At 41.1% G+C, this 27,114-nt stretch overlaps 2 protein-coding genes across 4 annotated transcripts in view; both read left to right on the forward strand.

The window, feature by feature from the left end:
• The first annotated feature begins 2,738 nt into the window (after positions 1–2,738).
• On the forward strand, positions 2,739–22,381 carry LOC119500013 (interferon alpha/beta receptor 1-like). Of its 3 annotated transcripts, none has more exons than XM_037789378.1 (8): positions 2,739–2,894; positions 3,491–3,606; positions 3,842–3,962; positions 11,603–11,772; positions 13,644–13,807; positions 15,223–15,379; positions 17,169–17,296; positions 19,654–22,381. In XM_037789378.1, the coding sequence occupies exons 2-8, from the start codon at positions 3,558–3,560 to the stop codon at positions 20,464–20,466; spliced, it is 1,602 nt and encodes a 533-aa protein (XP_037645306.1). In that variant the 5' UTR covers positions 2,739–2,894; positions 3,491–3,557; the 3' UTR covers positions 20,467–22,381. The 3 variants fall into 3 exon arrangements, with proteins under 3 accessions (XP_037645306.1, XP_037645308.1, XP_037645307.1); XM_037789380.1 differs by having other exon boundaries at positions 17,184–17,296; XM_037789379.1 differs by having other exon boundaries at positions 13,644–13,804; positions 15,220–15,379.
• A 326-nt stretch (positions 22,382–22,707) lies between these two features.
• Positions 22,708–27,114, forward strand: part of crfb2 (cytokine receptor family member b2) — a 35,271-nt gene continuing 30,864 nt past the window's right edge. The window contains exons 1-4 of the mRNA XM_037790162.1: positions 22,708–22,953; positions 23,529–23,682; positions 25,034–25,163; positions 25,937–26,112. Of these exons, the coding sequence (XP_037646090.1) occupies positions 23,634–23,682; positions 25,034–25,163; positions 25,937–26,112 (355 nt within the window). The 5' untranslated portion in view covers positions 22,708–22,953; positions 23,529–23,633. The remainder of the gene's footprint in view (positions 22,954–23,528; positions 23,683–25,033; positions 25,164–25,936; positions 26,113–27,114) is intronic.

A 27,114-nucleotide genomic window follows, 5' to 3' on the forward strand; every position in this document is an offset into this window, starting at 1 on the left:
GTTCCAAGCATGAAATGGGGGTAAATGGCATGTCTGCAGTAAATACGTATATCCCCTGACAGGGTGATGTGGCACCCCGATGTGAAGCTGCTAGCTGTACAGTATCGCTTACTTAAAGTTTTAAGTGTAAATCATTACCTGCAATTGCATCAAGAACATTTTATTTACTCCTTAAATTAAAGTTAATACAAAACTTTGAATAAGTGATATGTAACAATTCCTCCCTGATTGAATGGTATTATTATTAAGTATCTAGATTGACTGCATGCATGCCATTTACCCCCATTTCATGCTTGGAACACGTGATACATTTCTTAAAGGTCCCATGTCATGCTCATTTGCAGGTTCATACTCGCATTTTGCGTTTCTGATAGAACATGTTTACATGCTGTAATGTTAAAAAAACAACTTTATTTTCCTCATACTGTCTACCTGAATATGCCTGTATTTATCCTCTGTCTGAAACGCTCCGTTTTAGTGCATTTCAGCGGAATTGCGTTGCTAGGCAACAGTTTGGGTCCCTGTGTACTTCCTGTCAGCTGTCATGTCTTTTACATACACTGCAACAGGAAATAAACTCGGACACATTTAGAATGTTTACGTTTAAAACCGTGTCATGGTCTACAGTATACTGTATATTGTATTTTTGTGACATCAACGGCTTGTTTCAAATGCACAATTTCTGAATACGGGCTGTGTGTATTTCTCCGTATATTACACATTTTGATAGTTTAACAGTATTTTCTATAGCACTTAAACCTGCTTTATAATATAAAAGACATAAAAATCTCACTTTTTACAATATGGGACCTTTAATGTAGACCACTGCTACAGTTACATATAATATATTGCTGGATTCAGCACAGTCATACCATTCCAACAAACCCTGATTGGTGTTTCTGGGACAATCCCAGCCAACGCTATACCTAAAAGTAAGTGAATACATTCATCATAGACCTTCATATTTGATATTTCTGCTTTGTTGCACTTATGTGTTATGTCTCTTCACACGTGTAGAGGAACCCTCTGCCCACTATCACACCAAATGTGGGCTCAATCAGAGCTTGCATTATGAAATGACATGAGTTTAGGTGCATCATCTCCCATTCGGCTTGGCTTTATTTTGCATTTCTTTCATTTATGGGGTGTGTCATAATATCTGTCAATTTAACCACTTTTGCCATAAAACATTTTTATACAACCAAGCCAACATTTGTATGTGGGGCCCATGTGGGTTGTAAATGGGCTGAATAATTGGCCCTATATGGGATTGTCCGTGGGTTCCATAATGGCCCCGTGCCAATTGCCCTTGTGGGTTTCATGCAGGAGTACACTGGGTGTTATATGGGACCAATCTAGGCAACATAGACCAAAACCCATCTCGGCCCCAGGTTTTAAGTTCTATGTGGGAACTACATAGGGACTACATGGGCTGAAATATGGGTTGTAAGTGGGTTTGTTCACAGTTTCCATGTTGGCCCCATGCACTAATTTCCCAGCAGTGACCCAACTAGGACCCACACGGGTAGCCCACATGGGGAGCCCATGTGGGACCAACTTAGTTGACCCAAGTGGGCGCCATTTGTGTTGCCCATTCTGAGCCCATGCACTAATTTCCCATTAGTGACCCACCTAGATCCCACTTGGGTATCCCACTTGGGTAGCCCACATGGGGAGCCCATGTGGGACCTACTTAGATGATCCAAGTGGGCCCCAGATAAGATGCCCATTTTTGGCCCATACCCACTTGGTACCCAGGTACCCCCAGCAGAACCCATGTAGGGCCCACAAAACCATGTTGGCTGCACTGTTAAGAATTTCCCAGTAAAATAACAGTAAAGAACTGGCAGCAGGGTTGCCTTTATATTACTGTAAAATTAACATTATTATACTGTCGCTGAAATTTACAGCTTTGTACTGTTAATGAAAAATACAGTTTGAACCTTATTAATTTAACAGTATTTTACAGTTAATTTACTGTTTAAAGATACATTATATAGCTGTTTTTCACCTTTCTTTTACATTATCTTACTGATTTGTTTTAATGCACTATTTAGGTTGTATTTTTTACATATATTTTAATAAACGTAATTTTTTGCCTAGATGAATAGATTTAGCAGGTTACAGACAGGAATAGTCACACTAAATACAATTAAAGGCACTTGTTAGGAAAAAGGCTATAATAGACTTGTTGACACTTTTCCCAAAATGTGTGTCTATAGCTGAGCACAGAATGCAAACCAGAACAACATGTGAGTGAAGAACAATAAAGCTAATTCACTGATTTTCCAATCATTTACAATGTACAAGCCTCACATGTGCAGATCAGGTCCCAGAATTAAAACAATACTGCATGAAACTGTTACTGATGATATTTTAGACAGTTGATCAGCAGTAAAGTGCTGTTTTTTAAGAATGCATTATAGTTCAGTTAAAAAACGGCCTATGAGCGTAATTTAACAGGTTTTCTTTTGTATTAATAGTAAAGCACTGTTTTTAGCAATAACAGGTTAATACTGTTGAAATCCTGCTGTAAATTAACAGCAATTGTTTACAGTGTGGGAAGAATCCATTATAGGAGACTTAAGAGAATATGAAAAACACTGTTGTACTCTGTTCTACCTCTGGTATCTCGAAAGCTAACGCACTTCAGGGGGACTTTCCCTCCAGCCCCTGCTGTGTAGTTTAACCCCGCCTGGTGGTTCCGATCCAGACCACAGCCACATGCCCCCGCCCAGTCCACCCTGTCTGGGCGGGCCATGAGGCGGACCAGGCTCTCGAGCAGACTTCAGACTACAGAGTTCTCAGCTCGAGGAAACAACAACAGTACCCGCGCGCTTCCTCTCTAGGATTTCGCTTTTCTTTCTCGGACATTGAAACCACCATCACGAGCGGTGTGTATGACATCATGACTGGGGATGTTTACTCGTTATTTAGCTGTTAGCTAGATAACTCCACTGTGACGTTGTTATGTTGCTGGAGTTATTATAGCCACTGTAGGCTACTGTACATGTGGGTAGACTGCCCTGTAACCTCAATTCTTATTATTATTACTAATAATATGAGCAACTAGCAGTCAACTTAGTATTCTCTGTACTTAATATCAGTTTACTCCTCCGTGGTGTCTTCGTTGAAGACTGTTGGTTGGTGTGGCAGCCTAGAAATGGGTCAACTCTATTAGAACATTTACATAGGCAAATTAGTTCCTATATCAGCTCAATGTTGGAACAACTAGCATACTAATATTCATATGAGCATAATGTAATTGACTCCATTGCGTGAGCTTTAACAGAATATGATACATGTTTTAAGCTTAAAAGTGGGTAAAGTCTGTCGGCTATAATCATTAAAAGATGAGAAAATAAATAGCATTATTTGCCTATTATATCATTTCAAACCAAGAAATAAAGAGACATTTGGTTATTGTTTCAAGAAAATGTGTGAATGCTTCATACTGAATATGAGGAACGCTGTTCTCTGTGTTTTTCAGACAGTAACCATGCAGTCTACGGAGGGAGACGCAGACACACTACCTGGTGCTTTATGAAGACGAGAGGATGAACTGGTTGCCTCCTGTGCTTTATCTTGTGTTACTTCTTGATTCTGGTAAGTAAACCCAAGTTCAATCAGATAAAGTTAAGACATTTTTTTTTTTTACAACATTTGTTGAATACCTTAGATGCCATTCTCCTCAACACGCCCTCCTATTGTTCTGAAAGCTGATGACTCAGCTGATTAATTGCCCTATAGCTGCTGCCAGGTGTGTCTTTGTACCTTGTGCTCTCTTCATAGCTCTGTTTGAGTCATACTGCTGCATCACGTGTTAATGTTGTTCACACAGTGCTCGGTTCCCTTCCTGCTCCTGTCATTGTCAACGTCAGCTCTTTCAACTTCCACCATGTCCTGCATTGGGTTCCTGGGCCTGGCACACCATCAGGAACATGTTACGAGATCATCAGGAGGTAATTTCCCTGTCTACCATTTCCTGCCACACATGGTCATGTCTTGAAGGTAACCTGCAAATTGTAAAAAAATTAGCAAAAACTCTTGCGAGACTCGCTGCCCGATGACCTATCCTAGGGGTCAGCAACCTGCGGCTCCGGAGCCACATGTGGCTCTCTAGCCCCTCTCCAGTGGCTCCCTGTGGATTTTTAAAAATGGAAATGAATAACTGTTTTTTTGTTTACCTTTTCATTTTTATTTATTATTGTTGTAGGTCAATGGTACGACGGTACGACGGAGTATTAGGGCCACATTGAGGAAAAAAAAATATCTGAGATTTCGAGAATAAAGTCATAATATTACGAAAGTAAAATCATAGGTATGAGAAAAAAAAGTCGTAATATTATGATAATAAAGTCATAAGTTTAAGAGAAAAAAAGTCGTAGTATTATGAGAATAAAGTCAGAAGTTTACGAGAAAAAAAGTCGTTATATTATGAGAATAAGATCATAAGTTTAAGAGAAAAAAGTCGTAATATTATCTGAATAAAGCAATAATATTATAAAGTAGTAATTTTACTTGCTATTTTCTTTGGTTACGACTTTTTTTTCTCATAAAGTTATGACTTTATTCTTGCAATATTACAACTTTATTTCTCGTAAAGTCATGACTTTATTCTCGCAATATTACAACTTTATTTCTCCTTAAGTTACGACTTTTTTTCTCGTAAAGTTATGACTTTATTCTTGTAATATTACGACTTTTTTTCTCGGAAAGTTATGACTTTATTCTCGTAATGTTACGACTTTTTTCTCGTAATATTATGACTTTATTCTGGATATCTCAGATGTTTTTTCCCTCAATGTGGCCCTAATACTCCGTAGTACATTTGCACTTTGGCCCTCACTGCATTAGACTTATATACTATAAACTCAGACTATAAACTGTGTTACCTTCATCACAATGCTCAAATGTTTTGCGGCTGCAGACAGATTTTTTTTTTCTTTGCCTAAAATGGCTCTTTTGATAGTAAAGGTTGCTGACCCCTGACCCATCCTTACTTTATTGGAGATCAATGCCTAACCTTTATCATCTCGCGAGAGTTTACCAACTCGTGAGAGTTTACCAACTCGTGGGTTTCCTTCTAGACACGACCACCACACATGGCCTGATCCCTCTTTGCCAACATCCCATCAGACTGTATTCTGTACATTTGATCTTATTCACTTGAGCTCCAGTGTTTCCTTCGGCTGGGTATCGAACCTCAACAATTTTCTTTGGTAACATTGTAAGCTGTCAAGCACCCAAAGTTGGCATGAAATGTCTGGTCAAATTCATAATCAGATCTTAATATAACAAGTAAGGGATAATGTACAGCGAGCCGGTCATTGTTGTGAAAGAATCCCAGATGCTGCTGGTGGACGGGGGGTTTCTCATCGACCTGAAGGGGACTCTTTCACAACAACGACCCGCTAGCTGAAATCAATATTTTGACACAAAAATGGTCCTCCAGAGTCCGACATCAGAGCTGCGCCCATAGCAACGGTCTGCTATACAGACATTACAGACTGCAGAACGCCGTGATTGACCAATCAGAATTGAGTATTCAACACAGCCATGTAATAAAAAGCTAGAAAGATGGGGAAAATGGGGGTGCAGCACAGCCTGAATTACATCAGGGTATCACCCAGGTCCGTCTATAATGTCAGATACCCTGAGTTCAGTACATCATAGCATCTCTTGTAATATAAGGCTAGACGTACTTCCTTTCAGCCACTGGGAAATTCCACAGCATTCTTCTTTTAACCCATTAACAGGCTATACATTATTTTGCTTTTAAGAATCAAAAGTGAATTAATTGTATCTTTTACTTCCCGATGCAGTTCAGAAGTTTGACTTCTTTTGTTAAATGAAAAACATGTTTTGTGGAAAAAACATAAAAGAAAGCAAAAAAAACCTATTGTGGTATCAGTTAAGAAAGTCAGGTGGCATGTTGACACCTGTATTGAAAAATTACAAAGATACCCAGCCCTAGTGTATATTTTTTTTAATTTCCAAAAAGCAGCTATTTTTTCCCCCATACTTTACGATAGGGTCACATCTATATTCTCCATCTACCTGTTCTGTTTCATCAAAGCTGTATTGTGGTCCAAACTGAGAAAGGAAGATACAGTTGTAATGTGTACTCCATTACATTTTGGAAACGTTACGATTACTTCCACTAAGGAGGTTTTTGTTATGTGTCTTGTATTCTGCTTGATTTTGGTCGTCAGTTATCAGGATATCTCCGAAAACTTTTGAAAGAGTTGTGTCAGAACAATAAGTTGGGCCATGGGCCAAGCAAGAACTGCTTAGTTTTGTGTGTGTGGTTAACCCCACCATGTGGCCAGTTAAGACTTTACATTTTGGCTCATTACTCTTGAGCTACGGAGAGGCGTCATCCTGCTGGGCTCCTTGGGGGAACTATGAGCTGTAGAAAATCATTTTCCCTGGATTTCGTGGTTCAGAGCAAATCATTCAGTTTTGGCGATGCCGTCTTAACAGATTGTCTGATATTTAGAATTCTTCCCCCCGTCCTTATTCAAATTCCATCCTACCATCACCAAATCTGATAGATAAAGCAGGTTTTCAGTATTCCTTTGGATTGCCTTTATGTTTGTTAACTAAAGTCATTAGTCTGCCACAGTGGTAGGAAGTGAAAAAAGTTAATTTCAGACCCTGCATATAACCCAAGTTGAGTTTGAGTTGTTTCTTGACCTTGTGAACAGCAGTTGACAACAATTTCCACTCGAGGTCCGTTTACTTACAACTTCACGAGAAGTCCTAAAAGTGTCCAGAATAATGGAAAGTTTGATCTACATTTCCATGACAACTGACTGAACTTCACTGTGTAATCGAGTCGAAAGCTCTCGAACAAGCTGATAAGTGATAAGGGAACCTTGAGTAGAGTCAAAACCCAGGTTGTAATAAATCACATTTTTTCTTTAAAGAAAAAATATCCTTAGATTGCAACATCCTAGGGACAGCTTCTGTATTCTTGCACTTTGTGTCTTTACTATAGAGACAGTAGAGAGACAACAGGAAATGAAAGTAAAGACAAATGGATGCCGACATGCAACAAAGGTCCCCAGTGGACTCGAGGACATTGTGGTTCATTTAATTCAATTCAAATCACTTTATTTGTCCCCGAGGGGCAATTGTAGAAGCTTTTAGAGTTTACAATTAACAACACAATACAGGAAAAATGTAAACATCTTGAAAGTTAAAAATAATGATACTACTATAGTACTAATAAATTATGATACTAGTAAAATACTTACAATCAATATTTTGACACAAAAATGGTCCGCCAGAGTCCGACATCTGAACTGCGCCCAAAGCAAAGGTCTGTTATACATAGCAACGGTCTGTTATAGAGAAATTACAGACTGCAGAACGCCATGATTGACCAATCAGAATCGAGTATTCAACACAGCTGTGTAATAATTGATGTTAATGTCATAATTCTGCAGTCTTATAGATATTAGAGCTGTGCAACTGCGAGGCCTATCATTACACAAATGGATATTTTGTATATATTATTTCATATTCATAAGGAAAATAGTCAGTATAAATAAAACAAAATAGGGCTGTCAATCGATTTAAATGTTTAATCGCATGATGGTACCTAGTTAATCGTGATTAATCACAAATTAATAATCCATTTATTATCTGTTCAAAATGTACCTTAAGGGGAGATTTGTCAAGTATTTAATACTCTTATCAACATGGGGTTGGGAAAATATGCTGCTTTATGCAAATGTAGGTATATATATGTGTTATGTATAGTAACATGGCAGCCCAACAGGCAACAACAGCTGTCAGTGTGTCAGTGTGCTGACTTGACTATGACTTGCCCCAAACTGCATGTGATTATCATAAAGTGGGCATGTCTGTAAAGGGGAGACTCGTGGGTACCCATAGAACCCATTTACATTTACATATCTTGAGGTCAGAGGTCAAGGGGACCCCTTTAAAACGGACCATGCGCTGTTTTTTTCTCGACAAAATGTAGCATAACTTCGTAGCGTTATTTATCCTCCTTCCCGACAAGCTAGTATGACATGGTTGGTTCCTCAGGTTTTCTATTCATATGATACCAGTATCTTCACTCTCACTTTAAAACTGAGCCCGCTACAACCTAAAAATCGTAAGTTGTGTTAATGCGTTAAAGAAATTAGTGGTGTTAAAACAAATTTGAGTTAACGCTTTAACATTTACAGCCCTAATAAAATGATACTGCAGAAAAATCTGAATCGTTATATTTGATATATATCTGTGTGAATTTGTCATGTTATATCGACCTTATCAGTTTTTCTCAGCCACGAGGAACAACCGCGACCTTTGATTTGGTCACGTTCTCAGTCAGTACATGGTCTTGTCTGACAATCTGTGGCTTCCTTTATCATCTTCTTTGATGGAACATTTGACTGTGGGAAACTTTTTCTCTCTTAAACCTCTGCTTACTTTGAGTGTGGCTGAGGAGTTGTGTCACAGCGGTGTTTGTTTCCATCCATTAGGCATCTAGTGTGGCATCTAGTGTGCGTGTTATGCAGCTGTGACCGCAGAGAGGCCGGCTGATGGTTTTAAAGGAACTGATGATTCTACTGCTCTTATAAAAAGCTCTTGGGACGAGTTTGTTTGTGTGTGTGTGTGTGTGTGTGTGTGTGTGTGTGTGTCTTTCAGTTTCAGATGATCTCATCTTTGGTTTTGACAGTCATTGTGAAGGTTAAAATTCCATTTGATCGTATGTGCCTGCATTGACAGAACTGAATACATATGATTCATTTCATTGCTGCATTGAACTTGGAACCTGTAATATGATAATGTGTTTTGATAATGTTAGTAAGCCACTAAATCCATTGTTGTCCAACTCTATTACACTGTGTCACTGGGTGACATGTTCCTTCATTACCATGAACACACACACACACTGTAGTTTATTTTTATCTCAGTCCAACATACACCGCCCTGCTGCCACAAACACTGGTTCACTAGAGAACATGTAAGCAAATAGTTGCCTATTTGCACATCCAGCAGATACAGCAACATTCATTTTGAGTTTGAGTTTTTAACCACCTGATAATCTCCTTTTAGCCCTGTTTTGGTCTCCACCAACTCCTGATAAAAAAATATCTGGGTCTTTAGCTGCTAAATGTTTCATGTTCACCAGCTAGTTACCAACATTATCTGTCGCTCAGTAGAAATAGAGGCAACTACGGATCGCTACACTTTTCTGTGGGATTGTGTGCACCATTCCCATTGTCAGTCATTTGATCCATTGTTAATAGAATAACATGATTGCCAGCTAGCAATTGCTAGTATTAGCTGCCCTAAATGCAGGGAGGTCTAAAGCAGCCATAATCAATATTTTCATATATACAATGACCAAAGACATGCAGGTTAGGTTCATTGTTGGCTCTAAATTGCTCGTAGGTCTTAATGTGAGCGTGAATGGTTGTCTGTCTCTATGTGTCAGCCCTGTGATAGGATGGCGACTTTTACAGGGTGTACACCGCCTCTTGCCCAATGTCATCTGGGATTGGAACCCTGCAGCACTTAGCTAATCAATGAATGGATAACAACAACGGATGGCGAAATTTGAATTGTTTTTCTAACCGACTCTGGAACTTTTTAGGGATTTTAAACAAAGCGTGAAAAAAACTAGTGTATATTGGACTTACATTCATCAGGTGTCCACAAAGTCCAAATGAATGCCTATGTTGCTCCGTGTCTGCCGGATGTGTAAACACGCAACTGTATGCGAACAAGTTCACCATATAAACTTTCTGTGCCTTCGAGTGGCCAAAAAAGTAATTATAGTCCTTGTTAACTGCAGACATTTTGACTTGTCAAAGTAGGGAGTGCAGGGATTTGTTCCCTGTGTGATTTGGAATATTGACACATTTTGAAATGGGGCTATATTTTTGAGACATTGTCAACAGACATATTGGTTCTTTACTGCATCCGCCCAAAGGGGGCACCCCTGGAGTAGAAAGCAAAGGGTCCTTAAGACAAAGGTGACCTTGATACACTGTATTTTGATGGATGGCCAGTTAAACGCTTGATCATGCAGGAATATTCCTTTCAAACTTTGAGATCTGAAACAATCACCTGTTTCATAGAAACCTGCCCAAATAGTGTATGGGGGGAAAAACACGAGCCAATTTTCATATACAGCAGCAGCAAGGAATCATTTCCTTGATCGTGCACTGTTGGCTCCTAGTGGTCCAACAGAAACAACTCACTGTCGGGGGGGGGGGGGGGGGGGGGGGGGGTGAAAGGCACTGCCGACTCCATGTGTATTGGAAAGTCAACACACACACACACACACCACAAGTTGAAATAAACATCAGAGATGCTTTGCTAGAAGCAGAAACTGCAGGAGCAACGTAGGACATGATGTTGCAAGTTCCTCCTCTTGGTAGTAGTCATTGGTGACAGGGTGGTCAGAGCATTCACACTGTTGGGAACCCTTCTGCATCTTCAGCAGGTATCTCAGGGTCCCAAGCGTTTCGCCCCTTAGCCTGTGCGCTTCACATGAGTGGGGCAGCGGAGACTACATTAGCCTTCGCCTGCGGAAGGGTTCCAACTGCGGGCTCTTATCAACCACAGCCACCTTGAGATGCTCTCAGCTGCCATGGCTATTCCCCCAGTGGCTTTCGTCAGTTGTTTGGGTTCCAAACCGATCCTCTGTAAGAAGTAGCGCACTGATGTTGCTGGGAAACCGCGGCAGCCGACTTCGATGGGGGAATAAGGCTGCGTGCCAACCTTTTTGTAAATAGAGGATTAGCTACAGTATGACGAGGGACCATGACACACATGGGACGTTGGTACATTAATAAATATATTAATTAAAAAATACATCTCAGTAATCCTTTCAATGCAATACAATCCAACAGCAGCACAAGCTACAGCCTCTCCAAAACAGTCCCAAAAACTTCATGACACAACTTCATTCACAACCTTCATGAAGGGTTTATCGCAGGACTGATGCATTAGACTTCATTCGGTTGAGCTACAGTAGGCAGACCTACAGTAAACACAACTGCTGACCTTTTCAATCAGAGAGTTTTATATATCATCTGTAAACAGTATTTGGAACATACTCACGCTAATATTCAACACAGAATGTCTGTAATGTGGGTACTATTAAAACTAGACCCCAGCCTAAACTAGGTTTTTTGAGGCCCATGCTCATGTTGTGAGTTGTTTAAGAGTTAAAAAGTCTGATAATGATATATCGGTTGATTTTTTTTTTATTATATTTACGTGAATGCATATCATCAACATTTTTGAGAAGGATCCCTTAAATTAGATTTTTGTAAACAAGATAAATACTGAACAGGACATTTTACAATTGAATAATGAACTTGTCAGTGCTCTCTGGTGTACATCTATTCAAATACAAACACTGGCATTTCCTTACTGCAATTTCTAGTTAATTACTGATGCTGATATATCTGTGTTGAGCAAATATCGGCCGATAATCATACTGTACTATCAAGTGTGTGATAGTTTTGTTACCTGCTAGGCAGCTGAATAAGAGCAGTTTTCCTGCCATACTGGGAGCACTGCAAGCCTGAAATAACATGTTTGTGCTCTGTTTGTCTTTGTGCAGGATGAACCGGAAAACAAAAAAACTGAAACCGCCACTGTGCTCAAATGAGACATCACGTAAGCTGAAGTTTCCCGACAACCGTGTGGAATATACCCTGACTGTCCAGGCGTCCTACAACCAAACCCTGTCTCCAGAGTCCCGCAAATACAGCTTCAAACCTGACATACATAGTACGTCAACATGAGCGTCTTTGTTCTGAGTTGCATGGTTGTTGCCTTGGATTTAATGAATGACATATTATATTATGATTTGTTGCTGACAGATAACGTCGATAACTTATTTATTCTACCAGGTAGGGAGAATAGAGGCTATTTTTCTAATTTTACCCTCTGTTAAGTAGCAGCTTTTGAGCAAAGCTAACTATTAACTAGTGCTGAAATGATCAGTCAATGAGTGCATTTCCAACCACTTGTTTTTTATGCACATTTTAAATTTGCGCATTAAAAAAGTAGCAGAAATTTGGAAAAATAAAAAAACTCAAAAACGTTTTTAGGCTTAGCTTAGGTGGAAAAGTTGGTGTATCGATAAAAGCAAAATATGTGCAGCGGAAGCAGCACACTTAGCAAATGAATCATGTTGTCTATGACGCATGTGACTCTAACTTCCACTGAAGCCTCGGCTCCGTTGAGGACACGACAAGTATAGTCAAACGAAAACATCAGATCTGCGTGGAGGTCTTTCCATCATGTTTTCGAAATTGTTTTGATTTGCACCGATACCACTTTTTTTCATACCGAGTACAAGTACTTACATTTTGGGTACTCGCCGATACTGAGTACCAATACGAGTACTTCTTTGTGCCAAAAGACCCTCGTTAACAGCCAGCTGGAGGGTGTGAGCGGCACACGGCCGGCTGGCGAGTCCCGCATACGAGGCGGTGCGCCGCGACCGGCTCTAGGTCGGCTTGGAAAGGCTCGGGGCGAAGGTGGCTCGCGGCCGCAGCTTTACAGTGTTCCCCGCCCGGACCTCGCCACACCGTGGACAAAGGGCTCGCTGCACCCTCTCTCCCCGCCGGGGTTGGCCCCCTGCTCCCGGTGCGACTGTCGACCGGGGCGCACTGAAAACAGTCCGCCCCGACTGCGTCGTGCCGCCAGATCTGGGCTCGGTCCACGTAAAAGGCGCCTTGGGTCTGCGGCGATGTCGGCAACCCACCCGACCCGTCTTGAAACACCGACCAAAGAGTCTGACACACGCGCGAGTCAGAGGGTGCAAGCAAAACCCCGTGGCGCAATGAAAGTGAGGGCCGGTGCGCGCCGGCTGAGGTGGGATCCCGGCCCAGCGGGGTCGGGCACACCACCGTAAAGTGGTATCGGTGCCATTGTATCGGAGCCGTTTTGCGAGTACGAGTACATGAGCACAGTATCGGACCCGATACCCGATACTGGTATCGGTATCGGTGTATCCCTAGCTTTGATCATGGTAGAAAACCTTTGCATGAGGTGTGACCGGCGCTCTTTTAATTATGTCATCTCGTTACACCGTCTTCTGCAACTGTTTATTGGCACTCTACTGGAGAATCAGCGCCACCGGCTGTTTATCTCGATGTGCCCATCTTCTAATACAGTAGTGGAAGAAATATCTCAACAACTATGGGACGGATTGTCATGAAGCATTGTCTTCAGCTGTACTTTGTGTTTAGTCCTAATTAGCAACTGTTAGCATGCTAACACGCTAAACTAAGACGATGAACATGATAAACGTAATACCTGCTAAATATTACGTTGACCATGTCATTGTGAGCATGTTAGCATGCTGACATTACTGAAACCTAAATATAGCCTTCTTTCGGACTTCACGCAGACATGAAAATGGCATCATTGTGTTTTGCTGATTCTTAGTAAGTTAGAAAAAATAGCCAACTTTTACAACAACCAAATCATCCTTGTTTTATCCCCATCTCCAGTTGAGGTATACTGAAAGGGAAATGGAGTTTTTTAGCTGCGACAAGCAGCTCTATAGCTCTGTCGGTTGGTCGGGTCACAAACATTTCCCCTAATGAGACATAAATTTAAAAAATAATGTGCTTTCTTCTTGTAACAAGCCAAAATAGGTCCTCCAAAAGTCTCTCTGGCTGGATGTGGCAACTGCATCCAAATCAACATTTCACTCCCTGAAGCTGACCCGAGCTCAAGAATCGATGATATCAAGACATTCTACGGTGGTTCTCAGTTCAGAGTGTTTTGGAGGATACCTAATGAAGCAGCGGTAAGACATCCATTTCTCACCTATGTCTTCTAGTGAACTGTCCTGTGTATGAAAGACTACGTTCTCATGAAGTATTACGTTTATTTGAATTCCTCTTACCATGTAATATAGACACAGCCAGTTAACCAAATGTTTTCCAGAGAGAGATACAGTTGTCTCATTGGTTGAGTTAAACCTTAGTAGATGGAGGCGAGGAATGACAGCAAGCTGGATCCTGGATATCACACGTTGGACTCACTTCAAAATTTTATTCACTTCAAAAATCACGTCATGTTTTGTTAAGGGCTGTCGAAGTTAACGCGTTAACGCTAATTAATTTTAACGGCACTAATTTCTTTAACGCATTAACGCAACTTGTGATTTTTAGGTTGTCTTACTAGCTTGTCGGCAAGGAGGATAAATAACGCTATGAAGTTGCAGTACATTTTGGTGAGGAAAAACTGGCAATGGCCAATTTCAAAGGGGATCCTTGACCTGTAAATGGGTTCTATGGGTACCCACGAGTCTCCCCTTTACAGACATGCCCACTTTATGATAAATACATGCAGTTTTGGGGCAAGTCATAGTCAAGTCAGCACACTGACACACTGACAGCTGTTGTTGCCTGTTGGGCTGCAGTTTGCCATGTTATGATTTGAGCATATTTTTTTATGCTAAATGCAGTATCTGTGAGGGTTTCTGGACAATATCTGTCATTGTTTTGTGTTGTTGATTGATTTTCAATAATAAATACATACACACATTTGCATAAAGCAGCATATTTACCCACTCCCATGTTGATAAGAGTGTTAAATATTGAGAAAAAATCTCCCTTTGAGGTACATTTTGAACAGGTAAAAAAAATTTAAATTTAAATTAATCGCGATTAATCATGGGCAATCGTGCGATTGATCATGAGTAAATATTGTAATGGATTGATGGCCCTAGTTTTGTTTATTGTTAGTTTTATTGTATTGCTTCTCAGTGTGGTCTGTGGTGATGTTTACTTCTTAACAGACCCTTTTCGCAGCTGACCTTTTGACTCATCAAAGCAGGAAAAGCGCCATCACAGTGGCCACATTCCATTTAGTGTCCCAGTAAGCCACGTCAGTGAGTGAGCACGCACAACACCAGAGCCCTGGAACAGACATCATTAATGTTATTAATTGCACCAGTACTTTTCCTGTCTTCCGTGAAAAGGGACTATCGGTTGTATTACCTGCTACAGATCCAAATCGCTTATCTCTCATATCTCCAAAGGTATTTTCATGATCCCACAGATGTCGTCTGACTGCCTGGAAAGATTAAATGTTTGACATGGGGGAACATTCAAACCCGATATTGTGACCGAATCACACAGTAGGCTAATGTACGGAGTGCTGGGGTTACGGATCAAATCAATTTAACCATGTTATTTCTCCGTATTGAAGCTGCAGGAGTCCATCGTAACAGGAAATAAGATCTATACCGTGAACAACCTACGGCCTGGCACGGAGTACTGTGTACAGGTGTGGACAGAGATTAATGTGAACAGAAACACCGAGCCATCTGCTTGGAATTGCACCTTCACCAGCATTGTGGCTCCAAGCAGAGGTGAGCTGAACTTTCAGAGCTGCTGTTTATTATGTTTATGTGACAGTGGTATGATGGTGTTATTATTAAGATGCTGAACTGAAATCTTTCTTGACTCTATATTCAACTAAAGGGGCGCGGCGTGAAGTGCAGTTAAATGCCCCAAGCCAGTGCTAGTGCTGTTTTGCCAATTCCATGGCCAGGGTGTTTTCTTCCACACTTTTAACACACTCTGAGACATGTTGGTAGCAGAAAGAATTTATTATCATACATTACAGGTGGGCATTGCTTTCATCCCCTTTTTCTGACATGACAGCTTGGGAAATCCTGTGGGTATGGGGGAATCCTGAGAACTGGATACAGTGTCGGAGGCGATGGCCCCGTTTTTTTCCTGTGAAAGTTGCTCCGTGGCGCATAAAGCAAAAAAAGCTCTACTTCTGAGTATAAAATTACCCAGATCTTCCGGTGATCTTCTGCATCCATTGGGCCGGCCCGGTCTCACTGCCAACTCATCAAACAAGCCGATTGGGCAGCGCCCCTCGGCTTAGGAAACCAAAGCACAGAGGCACCCTTTAGCAAAAGTTTGGGACAAACCGGGCTTTCAACCAACTCCACGGTAAACCCACACGCGCTGTTATTCGACAGGCAGAGCAACTGACGTAGTATTAATAGCGTGAAAGTCCGCTAAAGGCGGGCGGGAGAAGTGGTGGATGGGTCAAACAAGCACAAGACTTTAAACCAGGAGACCGGTGTTCGTGTCCCATGTGAAACTAAAAGTAACGTTGACTTATTTTGTCACGTGAGTTGTTAGTCACATAAGTATAGTTTGTGAAGTTAACGTCCTCCACGACCGTTTCCTAACCCTACTTAAGTGGTTGTGTTACCTAAACCTAACTTCCTGTGAAAACGGAAGTTTATTTTGATAGGACACCGGTACCCCGTGCGTCAGTCTCAGATGCCGAGGGACACTGACCAAGCGGCGGTATTTGACGAGTTGGGAGGGAGAATGTGTTTGTTCGGCCTTTAGAGCAGGTGAACTACTGTTTCCTTTAGCCCCGCCTCCCAGCCCTCGCTCCAGCCTCGGTCCGGGTCTCATTCACATGAACAGCACCATGAAAATAACTCTGGATTCAGCTGATAGTGCATTAACAACTTTTAGGACCTAATGATGTAAATAAAGGCTATTCCAAGTATTCATACTGGGAACACTTTACCTCAAAAAAATATCTGCTGAGTTACAGACGTCTCTTTCCCAATGTAAGTCTATGGGAAAATGTCTTTTTGGGCCTCACGTGACAGACCTGGACGTTGTAATTCCCCCATTTGGCCACTATGTAAAATGAGCTTCAAAGCCCGACGCTCTTCCTGGGAGCTTGGGTGTTTTCCTCAAAGAAAACATAGTACTGTCCAGGATGTGTATAGTTTATATGTATAGTTTCAATTATGTTGACAGCAGCTCAAATGTGCTGCAAAGAGCAGATGATGTCCATTTTTAAAGTTAAACTCGCATTTCTGGACATGTTAGAAATCCAACAGTCCCAGCAGGTTTTCCATGCGTAATAAAGTGCAGTTTAATTTGACCAGTTTACTGCCAGGTAGGTTTTCACATACAAGGACATTGCCTTGGTGTTTTGGTGCATAGACAAGAAACATAAATATAGAATGTAAAAAGAAATACAAGAAAAATACAAGAAAAGACTATTTAAAAATATGTACAATGTAATTATGCAAAGATGATCTATACACTAACCATCTGGAGTTAAATACAACAGTAATGCCATAAGTCAAATGTGTATGTGTGTGTCGTTAGACCCTTATGTTTTAGGTGCAGTTGGTACTCTTCTGCCTATTGTTATCGGTGTCCTGATGACCTCCATGTTTTGCCTCTACTACACCGGATTCCTTTGTAAACTGAAGGAAACTCCCAGAGTACTACGTGTAAGTATCTATCTATCTGTCTATCTATCTATCTATCTATCTACTGTATCTATCTATAGCAATGCAGCCTACGGTGGCCTTCAGGTAACATAAACATGTGAAAAGCTCTCTCTAGAGCCAGTGTCCATTCTGGGCTTCTGTAGAAACGTGGCAGTGCAATATGGCAGACATCGTGAAGAGGACCCGGTTCCTATGTAGATATGAAGGGCTCATTATAACAAAAACACAACAATTCTTAGTTTCAGGTGATTACAGTTTTTCTCATTGGCTTTGGCTCAGTTCTCAAATGAGACTTTTTTTTTTTTTTTTTTTTTTAAAAAACAATAAGCTTGACTCTCTGAACAATTGGTTTGTTGTTCACAACAGATGAGAATTTTTCATTCATTCAAGCAAATTTGCAAGTGTTTTTGGCACATCTGTGCAAAAGAGTCAGTACAGTTGTCTACAGTTTGCACAATAACCGCCTGCACATCTTGCTGATCAATAGTGACGAGTTGACTCAGTGAAACTCGTCCTCTTCACAACTTCTAAACATTCTTTCATTGTTTGAGCCATCAAATGCAAAATGATTCATTCAATTATCAAAATATGTCAAACATACTGTAAATGTATATTCCGTATGTATCTATTACGTGGTGTTACGTACTGTGAGGAGGTACAGTTAGTTTTTTTTGTTTTTTTTACTGAACTACAGCAGGTTCTTTCATTGTTGTGGGCTTTGTTTGTTTTTTAGCATGGATGTCAATTTGTGGCATTTTCTGTTCACTCTATATGAATTTACATGAAAGATCAATGGTCATTTTTTTCTATTTATAATACATGCAACATACTGCTACACAAATATACTTACTGTGTAAACACACGTACATATTCTGTTTCTGTGTACTGTTGAATCTAAAAAGCTCAGTGTGATACACAACAGACTTCAACTGGACAGAACTGACATTCTTGTATAGTACAGGGAGCAGTCAGTGTCAACAAACAAGTAGAACAAAACAGAGATTTCTATATAAGAAACATTTCAAGTTGACTGCCGTGGTGAAAAAACATCTAAACCAGTTTGACCAGTACGGCTCACATGATGATAAAACAACTTTTAATTTTGGTGGCGTTGGCCAATTTACTGATACAATATCTGGTTTAAAAGCATGAATGAGAAGTTTTGGGTGAGTTACTACCTTCTGCAGATATGCAATAGAGTTGTAATGTCCAATGAAACAGTTGTGATAACTGCACTTACAGTTTAGGGAATGTTAGGACTGTTTAAAAAAAAATGAGCCAAAGCAATTGAAAACTAGAATGGCACAGACCTCCGCCAAGGTGCGTGACTTTAAAAACAGATCACAGCTCACAGCTGGCGGTTCCACCAGGCGGTCGGCTTATTATTAACACGGTGTGTTTCCGCGTAACGTATCGGCGGATGCCTCTCTCATTCAGCAGCCTTGTTATGTCCGTATAACGTTACACTACGTTGTCTCTCATCCCGTCATCTACCGTTTTTTTCCTTCTCACCGCGGACGGCCGGTAGCTCCCGCACCTCGGAGTCTGGCCACACATCCACGCATGTATCTCTCTGCTCTCAGAAGAAGGTGGGATCATGCGTCATCAACGCGTCATCAGTCACACTGCGCATACGTCATACCCTGTGGTCTTAATACTCAGGCTGATCGGAATCCTTAAAAAAATTCCTGAATCCGGATCATGATCAGGATCGCCACCAAAATCTAATGGATTGTTCATTGTGCTACACCTCACCCGTAAAAAAATTTTTAGTCAAATCCATCGTGAACTTTTGGAATAATCCTGCTAATAAACAGATAAAAAAACTAATGAAAACACAATAATGAATATTATATTCCATTTCTGCCAATAGATCCCCCTTGATTTCTAGAAATTGCTCCTTTAACTATTCCCTCCCTAACTGTACATTGAAGTCAAGTTGCTTCAGACAAAGTGCCTGTTGGATTGTCAAACAGGATCTGACGGGCTGTGTGCAACAATTTCTGGAATTTTCCGAAGCCAACTTTTTCCTCCCAATTTTCCTTCACACACTGCCACCTCATACCAGTGAGTGAGTCCAGCTTCCTGTTGGTGGAGCACTCACTCACTGCAGTTGAGGAGATACTGTAGCTTTAATGTAGCCTCTAAAGTTTCACACTGAACATTTGCTGCCTTAGATCACTTCCAGCACCATGATTAGATTTGGTCGAATAATAGACGATACCCTGCTGTATTTAGCAGGGATGGTGCATCTTTGAGTTGACATATCTATTACACTGTCTCACTGTCGTCTTCCCCGACTACTTCCCCCTCCTCCTCCGTCTGTGTCTCTCTCTGTTCCCTCTTTGCCGCTCTAGGAGGCTCTGATCCGAGGCTCCACCCTGACACCAGACAGGACGATCCCTGACAACATCTCCATTAGCGCAGAGATGGAGAAACAGAGGAAGCACAACAATCCCACACCTGCCACCAGGGGCACCAACTCAGATGAGGAGGAGGAGGAGGACGAAGAAGACGAAGGGGAAAACGTCTACATGGACAGAGGTGCAGAGCTTTCCTCGGCTGAAAGTTCTAGCCAGAACTCTGCTGGTGTGTCGGGGAACAGCAAGGTGGCCGCGTCAGGGGGCTCTGGGAGTTTGACAGCGGTGGCAGAGGTACCGGACACTGAGTCTGAGGTTGAGGTCAGACATGGGGGGCTTGATCATGACGAGGCCAAAGCTAAAGGAGAGGAAGTCTCTTTCACGCCCGATGGCCCAGTCACAGGTGAGGTGGTGGTGGTGGGGGATGAGGAGGTTGAGGAAGAGGTGTACGAGAGCTCAGGCAATATCAATCTGTTCTCCGTCACCCTCGCTGCACTGGCTGTAGGCGAGGAAGGGGAGGAGGACGAAGAGCAGAACGAGAGAGATTCTCTCACAGACTTTTTGAAAGTGTCCGATCTGCAGCCTCTACTGCCCGCGGACTCACAAACTGAGTCAGACGATTGGACAACTGTGGCATTAACGCTACCTACACAGGAGGACTTTACTGTGAATGGGTATGAAGGAAGACGTACAAACACTTCGTCTGACTACCTCAAAACCGGTGATGATGAGTCGCAGCATGAAGAGACACAAGAGAAGGAGGAGGAGGAGGAGGAAGAGGAATTCTCTGGATATATGAGGCACACGTGATATGTTGCTCTGACTGTGTTACCGTGTGTGTATGAGTATCATTAATGACAACAAGTACATATCTTTTTATTTGAGCGGTATTTAAATGTAGCTAAGGTGCTTAATGTTGTTTTGGTGCTTTATCTTCCTGTTCTTAAGGAAACACAACACATCAAATACATTTCTCCTGCAGCTACGACGCCATAGCAGCCCACCCGCATTTGACAGTTTTTAAAGACGTGGGAGTTGTTGGAATTACAACTTTCTGACTTGTAAAGAGCGTTCTTGTTAACATCCATAGTCATAACTGTGAAATCCGACCTAATGATGCGGGACTGCCTGAAAAGCCAAACAAATGAAGACACCTCAAGTTAGCAAGTTAGAGGTCCAATTTAAGGAATATAATGTTATATACGGGTAATTATTTTTCACAGCAGACATTTTGAATTGTCAGGTGTTGTTAAGAACATTAACAATGGCTCTGTTCTATTCAAGTGTCCCTGTAAGCCATGACAGTGTCACAGTGAGCCAGCATGAACAGTACCAGGACCCTGACACTGAAGCAGCTAAATGGAATTCAGCCATTTTTATCATTTACACCTGTGCTTTTGTTCTGTTAAAAAAGGGCCTAGATTAAATCTCTCATTAATACTCATCTATGCAATCATACAACCATCTCTCCATCTCTACCATCCATCCCATAGAATGTGAATGTGCCCATCCTTTAGGCACAAAGACATTGTGGGAAATTAAGGAAATCTAGATCTGTGTCACAATTCCATACTACACACTACTGTATGTGTTCACTTTCTAATAGTGAGCAGATTAGTTCAGTATTCATACTAAACTAACTTTTGAATGTGATATTTGATGCACACTATCGTCCCACAATGCATACCAGGTGGACAAATTATATTCCAAAGTTGCTGTTTGACATTTAACAATTGGTGCACATATTATATATAATGCCCTGTCAGTGAAAAAAAAATGTCGATTATTTTGTACACTATCTAGGCCTACATAAACAGTCAAATATAAGTTGTATGTACTATATATCTTATACAATTAGTATGTGGTATGGAATTGGAACACAGCTAAAAGAGGCCCTCTGTGTCGACTTTAATGGGAACCGTGAGAGGAGACCTGGTGGAGTTTTAGTTTGTTTTTTTTGCTGTGATGTGAATACATGTGGATGCTGTTTCCTTACGATGCTGAATGTTAGATGCTGTTCTGACATCAAAATTGCAAGTGAGTAGTTTGAATCTTCACACATCACGGCTGACAATACAATTCTTGCATCTATGGCGTGCAAACTACAGAAAAACTGAAGTTGAAAAAGGGTACACAAACACAGCTGCACTGCCTCCCACCCTGGTCGTGGCTAGAAGGTAACCCGCGAGCTGGGGAAACTCTCGCGAGTTTTTGCAGATTTTCAGATCAGATTTCACAATTTGCGGGTTACCCTCCATACCGTGCCTCCCACTAGCTAATTCTACTAGGTCACGTGATTTCCTTTCAACAACCTCGTCAGATGCTGCATTCACGTACCACCGGACAAATTGTAATCACCTCTACAGGCAACGTGAAAGGCCCCAAAAGACACAAAATACAATTGTAATAGTTTATAGTTAGTTAGTTATTAATAAAATATATTATAATTATATAATTATATAATACAAAAAAACTAAACTATAAAAGTGTATTTTTTTATATTTATTTTTTTAACCAATACTGATACTAGGCCTATAGCCTACCAATAGTCTATTGTGATGTGTGTCTTGTTTTTATGTTGTATATTATCACTGTCAAATGTGTTGATGCCAAATGTTCTACCTTCTACCTAAATAACAAAACACTTTCCTGATGTACATCCTCATTCTTCCATACAATGTTACTGTTTACCTGCAGATTAAAGCAACCTATAGCTGAAAACCTATTAGTATTATTGTTATTTTGGCAAAAGGCAAGGCAAGGCAGCTTTATTTGTAGAGCGCATTTCAGCAACAGGGCAATTCAAAGTGCTTTACATAAACATTCAAGAACATTAAGACATAATTAAAACAGTTTTAAAAACATAAAGACATTAAAGATTAGAAAATAAAAATAAAAGCTATAGGATAGAAGCTACAATAGAGTATAACACACAAGGGTAAAAGCTGTAGTGCAGTATAAGATCATTATCTGATTTAATAAAAGGCAGCAGCAAACAGGAAAGTTTGAAGCTTTGATTTAAAAGAACTCAGAGTTGGATCCTGCAGGTTTCTGGGAGCTTGTTCCAAATATTTGGTGCAAAAGCCACATCGCACCGTCAAATTGCGAATACAAATCATGTGTGTAAACATCCATCGTACAAATTAACAGGAGTTCCTTAAACGCACCAGAGCACTGTTGTCTGTAACGTGTGTCCACAGTGTCCACAGACAGCTGGTCCACAGGGGACAGTCCGTGATTGCCTCGTCTGCCATAGCTGGAGTTGGTGGAGAAACATGGACCCGCTTCTCTGGACAGGTAGCTGTGAATGTAACAGACCACTGAATGATAAGAAACAGTTTGTAGCTTTTATTCTAAAAGCTTTGGCTTGCTAGTTAGCTCACATGCTAATCCGTTAGCTCGCTAGACACATAGAGAGAGGGGTTTCCGGTGAGTGGGAGTACCGAGGAAATTACCAATTTGTGTTTTTCTGGGCAGAGTAACGTCAGATAACGTTATCTGTCTTCAGAGGGGGGATTTACAAAATGTTTTCTAATGAAAGCACCGTTAAAGTGTTTGAGGCTCACTAGCTGCACGGAGAAAGTGAAAGTATTTATCATCACACTGTTCTGACGAGAGTTAATGGTGTTATTGCAGTAACTTTACCTAATGTTGAAATAGAAGATTATAAGGTTAAAAGCACAAATCGTGACTTATTTACAGTAAGAATAACTGTCAGACATAGTGTCAGAAAATAACTCAGTTATACTCATCATATTACATTTATTTCGCTTTTATCCAAAGCGAGTTATAATAACTATATTACCACCGGACATGATGACACGTGACTATAAAGGTCTTGGTATTAATTGCAGATTGTTTATGACACGTAGTGTAGTATGGAAAGCGAAAGCAGCAGCAGCAGAGTCCAGAGAGGTGTGGTGGTGACTAACTGCTTGAGGGGCTGATGGAAGTGGAGCAGAGATGCTTTGGCTGTCATGACTGCTCTCATCCTGATGCTCGCATGGCTGCCTCACGTCCTGCTAGGTGAGTTACACACAGTCTAGTGATGATCACCCTGAAACACCCTTACACCTGGATGTGTGGTTCTTTTATTTATCTTGTGTGACTTGCCCTGTGTTATTGTTTTTATTGCTGCTACTGCTGCAGAACCTATTGCCATAAAGGTGTTGAACTTGAAGGCATCCCCTCTGAACACACACACACACAAATCACATTGTGTTGTTTAAAGCTCATGCATGTGTGACATGAGGTCCAATATAATCTAGAAGATGCATTTCCTGCTGAGAATGCTGACAGCTGAAATGAATTGCAAAGCATTGCTGAATATACAGAATCTTAAAGGGACTACTTCTGAAAAACTGAATTGTGAAACAGGCAGAGTTGAAAGCTGAACTGCATGATCCAAAAAAAGCTAAGAGCTGAAATATACATTGCCAGAAAAGCAGGAAGCTAAAATGTAATACTGTCAAAGGTGAAATTAATTAAATCGTTAGACAGAAAGTATTTTTTGGGTGGAATGAACTTTTACTAGTTGTAAATCGTTAGAAAGTAGTATTTGTCTGGAATAAGCTATTAGAAGTATAAGTGCTTGGACAGAAAGTGGTATTTTGGCTGAACAAACCTTTACAACTATAAGTCTTTAGACAAAAAGTAGTATTTGGGCGGATTGAACCTTTATAACTACAAGTCGCTTAAAGGGACTGATCAAGAATGCTTGTTTACAGCGACACCTGTGGCCGTTAAGACAACGAAAGTCAGCGTCGGGTTCGCACTTGCTCGCTCTAAATAGACATGAACGAGCATCGTTTAACACAGTGGGGCGACACACGTCAGCTAAAACCACAATGTCACTCTATATTTTACCTGCTTTGCAGTAATTTTAGCTGACCAGACGAAGGTCTCTCCATGAATCAATGCTGATCCTAGTGTTGGCTTTCTAGCAAGCGGGTAACATAATGCAGTGAATGCAAAGGCATAATGACAGAGGAGAAAGATGAGGCCGTTGGGAATATCAACATTTTCCTCAGACATATTATAAAATTACGAAGAATTACAATATACGACTAAAACGACAATATATTCACTTGTTATGCACCGAAAAATAAACTTCCATGGCCTCCGCCATTTCTGACGTCAACAAACACGTCACAACTCGGAGCTTTCAGAAACTTTACCGTTATACCACAAGAGGAGGGGGGCTTTTCATATGGACTCTTCTCGTGAACACGTTGAACTCCACTTTTTGAAGGCACCACATGACCCGTATCAAATTTGGAATGTTGTCATATTCTGAATAATAGTGTAATATTAGTGTGCATATAAACATCTACTATATGTATGTATCCATTTAATGTCCTGTTTGTTTGTATTCCAGTTATGAGTGAAGTCCCCCAGCCTGTCAACGATTCCCTGAACTCACGCCATTTCAGTCATGTGCTGAAATGGGAGCCTGGACCAAGGACACCCCCAGGAGTCTACTACCGTGTCACTGTTCATACAGAAACGTGGGTTTCATCTGTGTTTGTGTTTGTACTTACACTATATTGTGTGTATGCTAACAGTTAGGGATGCACCGATACGGCTTTTTGTATATGTTGTATAAACATAGACTTGAATTGAATAGATCTGCACCATTGTCGCCGGCACCCGATCCAGCTGTTTGAGTCAGCATCGGCCCGATATCCGATCCGGTATCTGTGTATTCCTACTAACAGTCAGGGCTCGACAGTGAGGGTTGCCTGGTTGCCAGCCTTGCAACCACTTTTTAGAGTTAGTGTTGAGCCCTGAGCAGTATTCTCTGTAGAACCAGTCAGTTGCAGCCTTTTTCATGCGGGCACTTTACATTTAGGTTACAGCAGAAAAAGGATTACAGGTGTTTAGCTCGACAGAGTTTGGACAAAGACACACACCCAAACATGTTTAGGCAAAGTTGTCAGTCACAGACTGAATGCACTAAGTTGACGTATTAAGTCTTTCTATCCATCTAGTGCTCCAAGCAGGTTGGAACAAATGTTTAATGCACCAACCATCATGTCACGCAAACAATATTAGGTGGATCCGATATCAGCTAAATGTCACAGATTCACATGAAATAGAGTTTTCTGCTCTGTACTCTATTAACAACGTGTAAATGTAAAGCTGCAGTTGATTCATCACCAGTTACCGCATGTGCTTCATAATAAATGCATTTTCATGGGAAGGCAGTGGTAGGCCTTCACGGTGAAACTGAAAGTGTTGACAATGAATCTGCTTCTTTTCCTCCTCTCCGGTCCTGAAGGGGAACTTCCAGGGTGCCAGTGGATGGCTGTGAGCATGTCCAGCACCCGCTGGTCTGCAACCTGACAGAGGCCTTCTCCAACCCGAGAGAGGTCTACTTCACCCAGATCACAGCACTGCTGGAAGCAGAGGAGTCACAACCAGTCTTCCGCGAAGGATTTAGACCCATCAGAGACAGTAAGTCTTTATCGAAACTAGATGTTGAATAAAAGGGACAGATAATGGAGATCCAGAGATGCCTTAACCTGAGGGCCTCTTCTTCACTTCCTGCCATCATTTTCTCTCCATTTGATCTCCTTCTTCTTTTCCATTGTTGCAGACAATAGCTTCTTCAGTTCTTTTCCATTTGGGTTTTCTTTTTGTGTCTCTTCATTGTGTCCTTGGTTGTAGCTTTCCTGATCCAGTGCCTTCTAGAGTTCTGTGAATCATCACTGTCCTTTAATATGTTCCTCTACTACTACGAGGTATTCATTTCAAACTTCTCCCCGTTGTTATACTCAGAACTTCTGACAGGTCTTCATCCTCCCCTGTTCTCTCTGAATGATGACAGGGCAGATGATTAAACCACCATATTCAAATCTTTAGCACACATGGTTTAACTGGCAATCATAGTGCCTGTTGTATCCTCTATGGTCTTATTGCGGTACCACACATGTTATATCTCCAGTCACAAAGTGGTCTGATGTTTTTGTGTTTGCAATGAATACTTTGACAGCAGAGTTTTGGGGCGGGTTAGGCTGAAAACATAAAACCAGCAAATAAGTACTGCTCGTTTCAAAAATGTATCTTTGCTGATACTGAGAATGGAAGTCTGTAGAGACGTAGTAAATAATGGCCATTAAAGGGTAACTTCAGTATTTTTTCAAACCTGGACCCTATTTTCTCATGTTTTGTGTCCAAGTGACTAACGGGGACAACACTTTTTGAAATTGGTCCAGTACTGAGGGAGAACGCTGTAGCCGGCAGCCGCTAAACAGACTGTAATGTAATAGTTCGGGGCAACCTGGCACCGTCAGTTTATGTCCACTATAAAAGTGCTTGTTGTTGCCACTGACAGGCTCAGATTGTTATTAGAAGTGTCTGACAACATTATGGAAAGGACCCTACAGAGAAATTAAATCTTTTCCTTACCTTTCCGCTTTCTACTGTTATTCAAAAATACCAAAGTTACACTTTAAG

Source organism: Sebastes umbrosus, chromosome 13 (assembly GCF_015220745.1).
Source record: "Sebastes umbrosus isolate fSebUmb1 chromosome 13, fSebUmb1.pri, whole genome shotgun sequence".
In the NCBI taxonomy this organism is placed as follows: domain Eukaryota; kingdom Metazoa; phylum Chordata; class Actinopteri; order Perciformes; family Sebastidae; genus Sebastes; species Sebastes umbrosus.